The sequence below is a fragment of the Oryctolagus cuniculus genome, chromosome 13 (genome assembly GCF_964237555.1).
Source record: "Oryctolagus cuniculus chromosome 13, mOryCun1.1, whole genome shotgun sequence".
NCBI lineage: Eukaryota > Metazoa > Chordata > Mammalia > Lagomorpha > Leporidae > Oryctolagus > Oryctolagus cuniculus.
The window spans coordinates 66,279,016-66,294,589 of NC_091444.1; the positions used below are offsets into that span (position 1 = coordinate 66,279,016).

The 15,574-nt window shown below is 41.4% G+C and overlaps 1 protein-coding gene across 1 annotated transcript in view; it reads right to left on the reverse strand.

Moving 5' to 3' along the window:
• SMYD3 (SET and MYND domain containing 3) overlaps nucleotides 1-15,574 on the reverse strand; it is a 777,767-nt gene that overhangs the window by 588,707 nt on the left and 173,486 nt on the right. Inside the window, exon 2 of the mRNA XM_002717632.5 lies at nucleotides 8,626-8,689. Within this exon, the coding sequence (XP_002717678.2) occupies nucleotides 8,626-8,689 (64 nt within the window). The remainder of the gene's footprint in view (nucleotides 1-8,625; nucleotides 8,690-15,574) is intronic.

Here is a 15,574-nt window from a genome sequence, read left to right on the forward strand (position 1 = left end):
ATGGAAACACAAGACAGCCTATGAATAGCTAAAGCAATCATAAAACAAACAAACAAAAAAGAATGAAACCAGAAGTATCATAATACCAGATTTCAAGACATACTACAGGGTAGTTATAAACAAAACAGCCTGGCACTGGCACACATACAAAAAAGATGTAGATCAGTAGAATAGAATAGAAACCCCAGAAATCAATCCATGAATCTAAAATCAACTAATCTTTGACAAAGGAGCTAAAATCAATCCCTGGAGAAAGGACAGTTTAAAAAAAAAATGAAAACCAGTTTCAAGCATACTCACCAAATATTGTTTTGTTTCTTCTGGATTTTATTTAAAAAAAAAAAAAACAAGATTTATTTACTTTACTTGAAAATTGGAGTTACACAGAGAGGAGAGGCAGAGAGAGAGAGAGAGGTCCTCCATCCGATGGTTCACTCCCCAGTTGGTCGCAACAGCCAGAGCTGCGCTGATACAAAGCCAGGAGCTAGGAGCCAGGAGCCAGGAGCTTCTCCTGGGTCTCCCATGCAGGTGCAGGGGCCCAAGGACTGGGCCATCTTCTACTGCTTTCCCAGGCCATAGCAGAGAGCTGGACAGGAAGTGGAGCAGCCGGGTCTTGAACCAGCACCCATATGGGATGCTGGGGCTTCAGGCCAGGGCATTAACCCACTGCGCCACAGCACTGGCCCCTGGATTTTATTCTTAATATGTAGATTTTTTACTAAATTAATTGCTAAGGAAAAATAAACTTCTGTGTATGCTATACTAAGTAAAGAGTTCAACAATTTGTATTTTGTTGAGGATTTTTGCATCTATGTTCAACAAGGAAATTCATCTGTAATTCTCTTTCTCTGCTGTATCTTTTTCAGGTAGGAATTAAGGTGATGCTGGCTTCACGGATGGAGTTTGGAAGAATTTGCTCCCTTTCAATTGTTTTGAACAGCTTGAGAAGAACTGAAGTTGGTTCTTTTTTAAATGTCTGGTAGAATTCAGCAATGAAGCCATCTGTTCCTAGGCTTTTCTTTCCTGGGAGGGACTTTATCAGCGATTCAATTTAGGTAGGTTGTATGTGTCCAGCAATCTATCCATTTTTTCTAGGTTTCCTGATTTCTTGGCATTCAGCTCTTTGTAGTAATTTCTCATGAGTGTTTTTATTTCCGTGGTGGCTGTTATATTTCCTTTTTCATCTCTAATTTTATTGATTTGAGTATTATCCCTCTTTTTTTGTTGTTGGTGGTGGTGGTGGTAGTAGTGGTGTTTGTTTATTTATTTATTTATTTATTTATTTGAAAGTCAGAGTTGCACAGAGAGAGGAAGAGAGAGAGGTCCTCCATCTGATGGTTCACCCCCCAATTGGCTGCAAGGCCAGAGCTGTGCTGATCCGAAACCAGGAGCCAGGAGCTTCGTTCCAGTCTCCCACATGGGCACAGGGGCCCAAGGAGTTGGGCAATCCTCTACTGCTTTCTGAGGCCATAGCAGAGAGCAGGACTGGAAGTGGAGTAGCCAAGACTCGAACTGACACCCACATGGGATGCTGGTGCTTCAGGCCAGGGCATTAACCCACTGCGTCACAGCGCCGGCCCCAGCAGTGGTTTTTTTGCTTCTTTTTTGTTAGCTGGACCAATGGTGTGTCAATTTAAAAAAAAAAAAAAACAGCTTTTCATTTCACTGATCTTTTGTTCTTTTTTTGTTTTAATTTCATTTACCTCTTCTCTAATTTTAATTATTTCTTTCCTCCTACTATTTTTGGTTTTGGTTTGCTGTGTGTTTTTTTTTTTTTTTTTAAGTCTTTGAGGTGCATTGATGGCTCATTTATTTAGTGCCGTTCCAATTTCTTCATGTATCCACTAATTGCTATAAACTTTGCTCTTAACACTGTTTTTCTTGTATCCCATAAGTTTTGATATATTGTATTTTGTATTCATTCATTTCCAGAAATATTTTGATTTAACTTTTGATTTATTCAATAACACACTGTTCATTCAGTAGCATGTTGTTCAGTCTCCATGTGTTTGCATATGTTTTAGAGATTCTCGAGTTGTTGATTTCCAGCTTCATTCCACACTAGTCTGAGAACGTGCATGGTATGATTTCGATTTACTTGAATTTCCTGAGACTTGCTTTATGGCCTAGCATGTGGTCTTTCCCAGAGAAAGTATTGTGCACTGGTAGATGGGGTTTGTTTTTAATCCATTTAGCCAGTCTGTATCTTTTGGCTGAAGAGCTGAAGCCATTTACATTCAAGGTGACTATTGATAAGTACAGCCTGGGGGGCTGGCACTGTGGCGCAGTGGGTTAACATCCTGGCCTGAAGCACCAGCATACCATATGGGCGCTGGTTCAAGTCCTGGCTGCTCCTCTTCCAATCCAACTCTCTGCTATGGCCTGGGAAAGCAGTGGAAGATGGCTCAAGCCCTTGGGCCCCTGCACCTACATGGGAGACTTGGAGGAGGCTCCTGGCTCCTGACTTCGGATCAGTGCAGCTCCATCTGGGGAGTGAACCATCAGATGGAAGACCTCTCTCTCTCTCTCTGCCTCTCCTTCTCTTTCTGTGTAACTCTGACTTTCAAGGAAAATAAATAAAAAAAAAAAAACTTTTAAAAAAATTAAGTAACAGCCTGACCCTGCCATTTTCCCAAAAATATTCCTATTGTTTACTTTGGGGTTCCTTGGTTCTTTTACTGGGAGATTTTCTGCCTTCACCTTCTTGCATAGTAATGACATTGTGTCAGTGTTTCTGTGTGTAGCACATCCTTAAGCATGTTTTGTAAAGCTGGATGAGTAGTGACAAGTTCTCTCAACTTCTGTTTGTTATGGAAGGTCTTTATTTCACCATCATTCATAAATGAGAGCTTTACAGAGTAATCAGAGTACTCTGCTAGTATTCTGGGTTGACAGTTTTTTTCTCCTAAGATTTGGAATATATCTCGTCATTCTCTCCTAGCCTGTAGAGTTCTGACAAGAAGTCAGCTGTGAGTCTAATTGCAGATCTTCTGAAAGTAATCTGGCATTTCTCTCGAGCACATTTTAGAATTTTTTCTTTATGTTTTACTGTGGAGAGTTTGATTACAATATGTTGTAGTTAAGATCTTTTCTGGTCATGTCTATGAGGAGTTCTATGTGCTTCATGTACTTGGACGTCCCTTTATTTCTCCATATTAGCTAAGTGTTCTGTAGTTATTTCACTAAAAAGATCTTCTAATCCATTCTTTCTGTGCCTTTAGAAGCTCCTATATGTTGGGTCATTTGATAGCATCCCATGAATCTCCAACACATTTTTAGTTTTCTTATTTTTTGTTTTTGCTCTTAATAAAATTTCCAGAGATTTGTCTTATAAATCAGATATTCTTTCTTCTGCATCACCAAGTCTATATGCAAGGCTTTAAAACATAATTTTATTTGTTCTATTGAATTCTTCATTTCTAATATTTCATTTTCATTTCTGTTTAAAATATCAATTTCGTGTGAAAAATTTTTATTCATGTCATGTACAGATTTCTTTAGCTCATGAATTTGCTTCTGATTACTTCTAAGTAATCCTATGATCAATTTTTTGCATTCTGTTCCTGGCATTTCATCAATCTCTTCATCTTCATATTCTAGTATTGAAATTTTGTTTTCTTTGGAGGGCATCATGTTGTTTCCTTATTCTTATTTCTCAAATTGCTGTGTTTATTATTAGGCATTTCTGGTCATACTTGTTGTTTTTTCCTTGTGACGGTTTTTATCTTTGAACTATGCCTCTGTGGCTTAGTGGATTGTCTGTTCTTAAAGTGAATTCCCAGAGCCATGTACAAGGTGTGGTCAGAGAGCTCTGTTCAGTGCTCCATGGTGAGGGGAGTATCTTAGGTGACACCAAAGTTGGATGTGGTAAATCTCATCTTTTTTTTTTTTTTTAATTTTTAATCAGAAGGGAGATTTGTTCAGGTCTGTTGACCTAGTCTCATGCTCGCCTCTTCTCCTCAAAGGAGACCAATGCCTGGATGCTAGCCCCACTGGGTACAATTTCATCTGTGCTGCCACAAAAACTACAAAAAGGATCTATGCAGTCCTCAGTGTGAATACAGATCCTGCAGCAATGACCCTCAGGAGGGAATCAGGGAGCCCCAAGCATGTGGAGCTGCCCACAGTGACTGTTCAATGTCCCAGCCACACCCTGAGCCCTCCCATGTAGCCACAGTGTTTTCACAGTCCCAGCACACAAGGTTACCACAGTCACGATCTCCCAGGCCCCTGTCAATTCTCCCAGCCAGATTCAGGCTTCTCCTCTTTGCTGAATGCTGGGAGCATGGACAAGAGCTTGCATAGCTGTTGCAAATGTCCAAAATTGTGTCCGCCCTCTCTCCGCTGGTTCCAGGATGCTAGCGCCAGGTGGTCATGGAGAGAGAAACCTACCCCCTTTGTTTTGCCTCTAGGTTGGCAGGTACACTGTCCCCCACAGTGCTCCAAGCTAGACTGAACTCCAGACTCTTCCCACAGCTTTATCACCAGGGGCTTGGGCTGCTGCAGTCTGTTCTCACCTCATTCCAAAGCTTATAGTGAGGCTTTCAGCTGTTGGGGTCCTGAGTTGTGCAGGACTACACCTCCACATAGGTCCACAACATCCCTCTCATGTGCATGGAGTTTCCTCTGCCATCTTCTCCGTAACTGTCCTGAAACTGCACTCTCTGCATATTATTTAGTTATCTTCCTCTAGACTAGAGCAGTAAGCTCCCTCCCAATTCCGTCATCGTGACTCTTTTTTTAAAAGATTTATTTATTTATTTGAAAGACAAAATTACAGAGAAATTGAGAGACAGCCAGACAGACAGATCTTCTATCGCTGGTTCATTTCCCAAATTGCCACAACAGCCGAGGCTGGGCCAGGCTGATGCCAGGAGCCAAGAGCTTCTTCTGAGTACCCTATGTGGGTGCAGGGGCCCAAGGACTTGGACCAGGTGCATTAGCAGGAAGTTGGATCATAAGTGGACCAGCCAGACTCAAACCGGTGTCTACTTGAGGTGCCAGCACTGCAAGCAGTGGCTTTACCCACTACGACACAGCACCAGCCCCTATACTTTATTTTATAAAAATATCACTTAACTTGGGGCTGGTATTGTGCTGCAGTAGATTAAGCCACCATAGGCGATATCAATATCCCATGTCAGGGTGCAGTTCAAGTCCCAGCTGCTGCAGTTCCAATCTAGGTTCCTGCTTTTTTACCTGAGAAGACAGTAGATGATGGCAGAAGTACTTAGGCCCCTGCTGCCCATGTGGGAGACCTGGATGGAGTTCCTGGCCCCTAACATCAGTCCAAACCACCCCCAGACATTGCAGCCCTTTGGGAATAAACCAGCAGGTGGAAGCTTCTATCTCTCTCCCCTCCTTCTCCTTTGTCACTGTCTTTCAAATATATAAATAAATCTGTAAAAAATCAATTTAGGCCAGCGCCACGGCTCAATAGGCTAATCCTCCACCTGCGGTGCTGGCACACCAAGTTCTAGCCCAGTTGAGGAGCCAGATTCTGTCCCGGTTGCTCCTCTTCTAGTCCAGCTCTCTGCTGTGGCCCGGGAGTGCAGTGGAGGATGGCCCAAGTGCTTGGGCCCTGCACCCCATGGGAGACCAGGAGAACCACCTGGCTCCTGGCTTTGGATCAGCGCAGTACGCTGGCCATAGCAGCCATTGGGGGGTGAACCAACGGAAAAGGAAGACCTTTCTCTCTCTCTCTCTCTCTCACTGTCCACTCTGCCTGTCCAAAAAAAATCAGAACAAAAAATAAAAAAATAAAAAATCAATTTATATGCTGAATAAGTTACTTTCAAAGCAGAAAGTGAGATAGAATATTGCTCAGATAAGCATGGTCTAGACTGAAAAGAAGGAACTCCATGTGTGTGCACAAATACACACCTACACATCTACACACAAAATAAGTAACAAAAAGGATGGGTGAATAGTGAGAGGCAGGTGACACAGACACAAAAGCTCTAAGTAGAACTTTTAATGTAATTCACTGGACCATAATTAGATTTCTTACTAAATGGTTAATCATAGGTTGGAAGAAAAGGTCAAGCTGAGTATTAATTATACATCCTTTAAAGAATTCAGGTGTTAATGGTACTTGTTGTAATTAACTCAAAGTCTTAGAGGGCAATTTGACAGTATCTTTAAAAATTCAAAATGCAGGGCCGGCGCCGCAGCTCACTAGGCTAATCCTCCGCCTTGCAGCTCCAGCACACCAGGTTCTAGTCCTGGTCGGGGTGCCAGATTTTGTCCCGGTTGCCCCTCTTCCAGGCCAGCTCTCTGCTGTGGCCAGGGAGTGCAGTGGAGGATGGCCCAAGTGCTTGGGCCCTGCACCCCATGGGAGACCAGGATAAGTACCTGGCTCCTGCCATCGGAGCAGTGCGATGCGCCAGCCATAGCGCGCCAGCCGCGGCGGCCTTTGGAGGGTGAACCAACAGCAAAGGAAGACCTTTCTCTCTGTGTCTCTCTCTCACTGTCCACTCTGTCAAAAAATAAATAAATAAATAAAATTCAAAATGCATATACAACTATATATTGTATAGAATAGAAATTACTAGAACATTAATAGAAAGATGAAATTAAAAGGTCAGTGTAGGGGCTGGGGCTGTGGTGTGGCAGATGGGGCTGACCCTGCAGTGCCGGCATCCCATGTGGGTGCCAGTTCTAGTCCCGGCTGCTCCACTTCCCATCCGGCTCTCTGCTGTGGCCTGGGAGAGCAGTGGAGGATGGCCCAAGTCCTTGGGTCCCTTCACGCACATGGAAGACCCAGGGGCAGCTCCTGGCTTCTGGCTTCAGATTGGCGCAGCTACGGCCATTGTGGCCAGTTGGGGAGTGGGCCAGCGGATGGAAGACCTCTCTCTCTCTCTCTCTGCCTGTCCTTCTCTCTCTGTGTAACTCTGTCAAATGAATCGATCTTTTAAAAAATTACTGTTCTTTGGTGTAAAAAATTTAGAAATTCATACATGTTTCATACAAATTTCATAATGTTCAGTTTCTTGAAATTTTTGAAAACCCTTCATAATCTTTTACTAATTAATATGACTAGGAAGAATTTACCCTACAATTCAGATGCAGAAATGTATAAAAATGTGTAAAAATTGATGCAGGATGGGCCTGAGCTGTGGCACAATGGGTTTAACTGCAGTCTGCAATGCTGACACCCGCTGTCGATGCCAGGTCTAGTCAAAGCTGCTCCTCCTTCTGAATGAGCTCCCTACTAATATGCCTGGGACAGCAGCAAGATGGCCCAACTACTTGGGTCCCTGTGCCCATATGGAATACCTGGATAAAGCTCCTGGCTCCTGGCTCCGGGCTCCTGGCTCGTGGCTCCTGGCTCCGGCTTGGCCCAGCACCCGTCATTAAGGCCATTTGTGTAATGAAACAGCAATTAGAAAATCTCTCACTCTCTTTGTCTCTTTCCCTCTCTCTCTGAAACCCTAACTTTCAAATAAATAAAATAAATCTTTATAAAAATAATACATTTTTTAATTTTTTTTTAAAAATTGATGCTGAGTACACCATTAGTAGTGTTAGTGGACTCAATGGGGTCCATTCACTGGGAGTCTCACTATTCAGCCTCCAGAGTTGCTAAGAGGAAAACTTTATTTACTTGGGGCAAGTGAAGAACACAGTATGAAGGTGGTTCCCAAAAGAGAGTACCTCTTCAGGAAGCAATGTTGCAAGCTAAGCTTTCTTGCAGTCTCTGAAAAACAGCCGAAGAGGGTAAATTGTTTCAGATTCTCTGCCCTGGTTCTAGTGCCCTGCTCATGCCTAAATCCTGCATTCCTGGTTGTATCAGAAGCAAATACCAAGAAAATGTAAGCATTCATTAATGAAGAAATTATGATTATGGTGCATTCAGTAATGTAACATTTGGGCTGATACAAAATATAACTCTATATAGATGAAGGGATATAAGAAAATCTAGATATGTAAGAATTTGTGCAGGAATAATCTATGTCTGTTTTTTCAACATAGAATATAGATAAATAAATGTGTTTACACAAGAAAATGCTGCAAATACACATGGGTTTGAGATCGGAGCCAAAAAATGGACAGTAGACATTTCCTGTCACATAGTAGCTACCACAATTCCCAATCTTGTACATACACTAATTTTAAAACTGAAGGAAAGGGGCTGGCACTGTGGCATAGCGGATAAAGCCACCACCTGCAGTGCTAGTATCCCATTGGGCACCAGTTAATTTCCCGGCTGCTCCACCTCTGAGCCAGCTCTCTGCTGTGGCCTGGGAAAGCAATGGAAGATGGCTCAAGTCCTTGGGCCCCTGCACCCATGTGGGAGACCCAGAAGAAGCTCCTGGTTCCTGGCTTCAGAATGGAGCAGCTCTGGCTGTTATGGCCAGCTGAGGAGTGAACCAGCAGTTGGAAGCTCGCTCGCTCGCTCGCAATCTCTCTCTCTCTCTCCCTCTCTCTTCTCCTGCCTCTCTGTACCTCTGTCTTTCAAATAAATAATAAAATAAATCTTTTAATAAACACTAAAGGAAAAAGAAAACACAGAAGTCAGTCAAAGATTTAAAGAAATAGAAATAGACTCCCAGGTTCTAGGGAGGACATATTTAAGAGGAGGTAATGTGAAGGTTTCACTTACACACAGCTGTGCAGTCTTACCTGACACTTAGCGCTGCAGTATTTGGCAACTCGGCATTGAGAGCATCGCATCAGCTTTTCCTTCCTGTTAAAACAATTAATTCCACATTAGGAGAAGAGTGAGATACACAATTGTATACAGCTGACAGAAAACATAAATCAACATATTGAAGCCAATATGCTATGCTCACTCCATATGGATGGTTCCTTAAGATTTCTCACCTTCAATGTGAGATATTTACATAATGTCTGTTCTTTTTTCAAATTATGGCAAAATATACATGAATAAAACTTACAGTTTTGAACATTTTTAAGCATATAGGTAAGTGGTAGTAAGTACATTCACTACCACTATTACTACTGTTCTTTTTAACATAAATTTAAGTATAGAGATTCCCTTTTAGATTAAAAATTTCACTTCCTAATCTCCCCACATGAAATTCAATATGCTGGCATCTCATATGGGTGCCAGTTCATGTCCTAGATACTCCACTTCCGATCCAGCTCTTTGCTAATGGCCTGGAAAAAGCAGCAGAAGATGGCCCAAGTATTTGTCCCCTGCCACCCAGAGTAGATCTGGATGAAGCTCCTGGCTTCACCCTGGCTCAGCCCTCACTGTTGTAGCCATCTGGGGAGTGAACCAGCAGATGCAGGATCTCTCTCTCTCTCTCCCTCTCTCTCTCTCTAACTCTGCTTTCAAATGAATATAATAAATTAAAAAAATAAATTAAAATAATTTAATAAATTAAAAAAATTTAACTTGGTACATTATGGTGTACCAAGTTAAATCACTGCTAGCAATGGCAGCACTCCATTTTTTTAAAAGACTTATTTGTTTGAGAGGCAGAATTACAGAGAGAGAAAGAGAGAGAGAGAGGTATTCCATCCTTCAGTTCACTCCATAAATGGCCACAACAACCAGAGCTGAGAAAATCTGAAGCCAGCAGTCAGGAATTCCTTCCAGGTCTCCCACATGGGTACAGGGGCCCAACCACCTGGGCCATCTTCCACTGCTGTCCTAGGCCATTAGCAGGGCGTTGGATCAGAAGTGGAGCGGCCAGGACTCAAACCAGTGCACATACGGGATGCCAGTGCCACAGGCAGAGGCTTAACCCACTACTCCACAGCAGCAGACTTGTCAGCATCCCATTTCACAGTTTGAGTCCTGGCTTCTCTACTTCTGATCCAGCTCCCTGCTAATGGGTCTAGGAAGGCAGAAGACGGCCTAAGTACTTGGGCTCCTGTCACCTATATGAGAAACCTGGATGGAGTTCCTGGCTTCTGACTTCTTCCTGGCCCAGATCTGACTGTAGGAGCTATTTGGGGAGTGAACCAGCAATTGATATGTCTGTCTGTCTGTCTCTCTCTCTCTCTTTCTCTCTCCCTCCCCTCCTTTCAAATAAATAAATCTTAAAAAAAAAAAAAAAAAAACAGAATACATGAAGAATAATGTATTCTTTTTAATGAAGAAAGCCAAAAAGTAACTAAGAAAGTCTAGATGTAATTTTTAAACAGAGACTACATAAATATCTCCCAAGATTTTATATTTGTAAATATCTTTGAAATCTAAAATCCTGGTTCTTTAAAAATGTTAACATCATGTAGCCAAGTATTTGGCTCTTTCCCATAGAAATTTCTGAAATAAATGAAATTCTACACTGTGAGGAAGAAATCATCTCAAATAAAACCATGTTATTCTACCAAAACTAAACAGAATGCACTGAAAAATGCTAAACGTAAGATCTCCCTTTGGCATGAATATTTAGAACAATACAGTAAAAGGATCTTCCACATCTGTTTCAAAATAGTAATTATGTTGGTTTGAATCCAAAGGCCCTTTTGAAAATTAAAAAGATTCATATCCACCACCCACCTATTACATGGTTTTTAATACAAAGCAGCCATGTGGTCAAAATAACATATATTCACGGGGCCACTGTGGTGTAGCCAGTAAAACCACCATCTGCAGTGCCAGCATCCAAAAAGGGCGCCAGTTCAAGTCCTGGCTGCCGCACTTCCGATCCAGCTCCCTGTTAATGCTCTGGGAAAGCAGCAGAAGATGGTCCAAGTCCTTGGATCCCTGAACCAAGTTGAAGAACCAGAAGAAGCTCCAGGCTCCTAGCTTCGGATCAGCTCAGCTCCAACTATTTGGACCATTTGGGGAGGGAACCACCGGGTGGATGATCTCTCTCTCTCTCTGACTCTGTCTCTGCCTCTCTGTAACTATGACTTTCAAACAATAAATAAATCTTTTTTGAAAACTGTATATTCATAATGTAGAAAAACAGAACTAATTTGTACTCATTTATCTATGTTCCTTATCACTTTATTTCACATTTCTAACACTTAAAATACAAAACAAAAAAAAGTAATGGTTACTATTTCAGGGAAAGTGAATATATAGTTCCCTGGCATCGCACCTCCCAGTTGGCCCTTAAGAAATCACGACATGAGGCCCTGTGTAGATGACTGCAACAGTTCCTGCTTTCAGGAGATCACAGTCAAGGACAGATCAACAAATCACGCTTGGAGAATGAACAATAACACACAACCATATTTCCAGAAGGGCCACAGACCCCACAAGACACAAAATAATATAAAGGAAGAGTTACTTTCTGATCAAGAATAAATGGGAGAAGATTGTAGGACTGTTCTACAGGAAAAAGAAGTAAAACAGTTTAGCAGTTCAGATTTCAAAATCTCCAGTCCAAGCCTACCCTGCTACCAGTATAAACTTGCATACTCCTCTCTGTTTCTCCATTTCTCTCTGTAACTCTGCCTTTCAAATAAATAGACAAATCTTAAAAAAAAAAAAAAAAAAAAAAAAAAAAAAAAAAAAAACTGAGGTTATTGAGTACATGTTTTTCTGTGGCAGGCATTTGGTCTAACAGCCAGAGTACCTAGAATCAATACTTGTCTTTGCTACTGACTTCAGGGTCCTGCTAACACAGACCTTCCTAAGACAGGAGCAGTGGTGATGGCTCAAGTAATCAGGTCTCCTGCTACCCGCATGAAAGACCTGCACTGAGTTGCTGGCTCGTGACTTCAACCCCAACCAGGGACTCTGGGGTCATCTAGGGAGTAAACTAGCAGATGGGAACTCTCTGTCTCTCAAATAAATATTTAAAAAAAAAAAGTTTTTTTATATGACTCTTCCAGGGTTGCTAAAAAAGCAGAATTTACAAGTACCACAAATCTAGCCATATCCATTTATGCATATGATTTACTAGTACCACCTCTTAGAAACACACATGCACCAACAGTACTAAGCTGTAATTTCTTTTTTTTAAAAAAAGATTTATTTTATTTATTTGAAAGACAGAGTTACAGAAAGAAGTAGAGACAGAGAGAGGAGAGGCAGAGAGAGATATATAGAGAGAGGTCCTCCATCCACTGGCTCACTCCCTAGATGGGCACAATGGCCAGAGCTACACCAATCCAAAGCCAGGAGCCAGGAGCCTCCTCCTGGTTCCCCACGTGGGTGCAGGGGCCCAAGGACCTGGGCCGTCCTCCACTGCTTTCCCAGGCCACAGCAGAGAGCTGGACCAGAAGAGGAGCAGCAGGAACTAGAACTGGTGCCCATATGGGTTGCCAGTGCTTCAGGCCAGGGCTTCAACCCACTGCACCACAGCACCAGCCCCACTAAGCTTTAATTTCAAATTTTAACTGATATTCTAATTGTTTCACTACTTAAGCTACATTCATTGAAGTTTCTATTGCTATTACTTTTAACACTATTATTTTTAATTTGATCAGAATCACTGATTTCAGAGTAGTCTAATTCAAGGAGTCTAACTTTGAAGTAATAAAAAAATATTTTTGAAGATTTCATTTGTGGAAATTAAAATCAGAGACTATTAAATCTTCAATAACATTAAAAGGCAATTACAACTCCTAACACACTGTTTGCTTTGTGCTACTAAGTAATGCTTATAAAAAGGAACAAATTAACATTTTCCTAAGAGCACAGATTTAAACTTGATCATATTAACAGTATTTCTTTAAAAGGTTTTGCATATTACATATTGTAGGTCACTCTGACAGCTAATAACTGAAAACTGATAACATAAGGGTAAATATCAAAGTATAGCTGGCTTTTTTTTTTTTCAGGAAAAGCACACAGGAGTTGACCAAAGAAAGCTATGACCAAATGAATTGCTAAAAGAGGGATTTGTTATAGTTATAATACATGTGTTTCTAAATATAAACCCTGTCCAGCCTAGTCTAGTAACACAATGCTGGTCACGTAAAAGATGTATTCAATTTCTCTAAGTCTTCCTGAAATCTAAAATAATAAAAACATGAGGAAGAAAGAAAATCTGATTTTGCCCAAGATGGAAAGCAGACACTCTTTAACAATGTAAGTTGATATTACAACCATCACACAGCATATAAAGGCACTGGTTCGTGTCCCGGCTGCTCTACCTCTGATCCAGCTCTCTGTTATGACCTGGGAAAGCAGTAGAAGATGGCTCAAGTCCTGGGTACCCTGTACCAGCATGGGAGACCCAGAAGAAGCTCCTGGCTCCTAGCTTCAGATCAGCTCAGCTCTGGTCATTGTGTTCATTTGAGAGTAAACCAGCAGATGGAAGCTCTCTCTCTCTCTCTAACTCTGCCTTTCAAATAAATAAAATAAATCTTTTTAAAAAAGAAAAAGAGGACCATGTTTCTATATTAACTTCAGTGAGGACAAAACCAAAAGCCACTATCTTATTGTAGCAATCTGTTCATTTCAGAGGCCAGGAATCATCTTACTCTGCATGCTAATTTAAGCAAAAATCTGCTCTTCTGTATTATAATCACAAACATTACTTCCTTTAACTTTTTTTTAAAAGACTTATTTATTTATTTATTTATTTATTTCAAAGGCAGAGCTACAGAGAAAGAAAGGAAGGCAGAGACACAGAGAAATTTTTCATCCTCTGGAAGAGGGATGGGCCAGGACTAGGCCAGAAGCCAGGAGCTTCTTCCAGGTCTCCCATATGCATGCAGGAGCCCAAGCACTTAAGCCATCTTCCACACTCCTAGGCTCATTAGCACGGACCTGGATAGGAAGTGGAGCAGCTAGGACTTAAAGTGTGCCCATATGGGACGCTGGTACTGTAAGCTATGGCCACAGCACTGGCCCTTCCTTTAACTTTTAACTAGAAGTTGCTTCAAGTCCTCTTGTAAACAAGAAACAATGAAATATCAAATCACTCATTTTCTCTGCTCCAAAACTAAATGACACCATAAGCTGATACAAAATGACTACCATGCTGACCTATTCCCAAAGTAAGAAACCTTACAAGGCCTTAAGAGACAAGAAATGTTACACCTGTCAGTGTATTACAATTAATTATAAATTCTCAGTTTTTATAAAGACAATCTTTATCTGCTAAAAGTCATTAAGTGGAAGTTAATAGAGGTTAGTGCAATGGTTTCATGCCTGTCTGGTCATGGTGAGCACATGGTATGCTCAATAAGGCTGTCCATTCTCTCTCTCTGCCTCTGCCTCTCTGTAACTCTGCCTTTAAAGTAAACAAAAATAAATAAATGGATTGTAAAATAAATAAATAAAAGTAATGTCAAGCTCTTAAAAAAAAGAAGGCTGTCCATGGCCCCAAAATATCATCTTCACATACTCTACTTATGAAACATCTATCTGAATTTCAGAACATCTTGTGATGAAATGTAGACATTCTTCCAAAATATAATGAACACAAGTCCTTTGCAACTTAGTATTTTTTTTTTTTAATTTTTTGACAGGCAGAGTGGACAGTGAGAGAGAGAGAGACAGAGAGAAATGTCTTCCTTTGCCGTTGGTTCACCCTCCAATGGCCGCCGCTGCCGGCGCGCTGCAGCTGGCGCACCGCAGCCGGCGCACCGCACTGATCCGAAGCCAGGAGCCAGGTGCTTCTCCTGGTCTCCCATGGGGTGCAGGGCCCAAGGACTTGGGCCATCCTCCACTGCACTCCCTGGCCACAGCAGAGAGCTGGCCTGGAAGAGGGGCAACCAGGACAGAATCCGGCGCCCCAACCGAGACTAAAACCCGGTGTGCCGGCACCGTAGGCGGAGGATTAGCCTATTGAGGCGCGGCGCCGGACAACTTAGTATTAATTACTTTAATCAGATAAGCATACTTTTCTCCACTCATCTGAGAATTTTAGGAACAGAAATTTTTTTGCTTAGAGTAGGTTCAAAAAGGAAAGATAAGAGTGTCAAACATTTAAAAGGGCCTAGGAAAAATAGGAAAAAAGATGAAAATGCACAAAAAAGGGAATTAGAAACATACAAAAAGAAAATTTCTCCCTAAAATTTGGATTCAGGTTCAGTATGTTCTCAAGTAAAGAATACACAGAAAGTAAACCATGCAGGGTCGGCGCTGTGGCACAGCAGGTTAACGCCCTGACCTGAAGCACTGGAATCCCAAATGGGTGCCAGTTCGAGACCCAGCTGCTCCACTTCCAATCCAGCTCTCTGCTGTGCCCTGGTAAAGCAGCAGAAGACAGCCCAAGCACTTGGGCCCCTGCACCTGCGTGGGAGACCTGGAAGAACTAGCTCCTGGCTCCTGGCTTTGGATCAGCACAGCTTCAGCCATTGTGGCCAATTGGGGAGTGGACCATGGGATGGAGGACCTCTCTCTCTGCCTCTCTTCTTTCTGTGTAACTCTGAATTTCAAATAAATAAATAAATCTTTAAAAAAAAAAAAAGAAAGAAAACCATCTAAGAAAACTACCCCTTAACTCTGGCTGCTTCATTTATTGCTCTGCAACTACAGATGATACATTTCTGTTTTGAAGTCACTTTACTCTAATAATAATATATTAATAAGCTACTTATAATACTTAGATATACTTATATATATTATATTATATATAACACTTATATATACTTATAATAATATAATAATAAGCTACTTAAAATGTTAGGATTTTTCACATTATACATATTTTCTAAAATTAAATTATTTCAATGTACAAAAAAAATA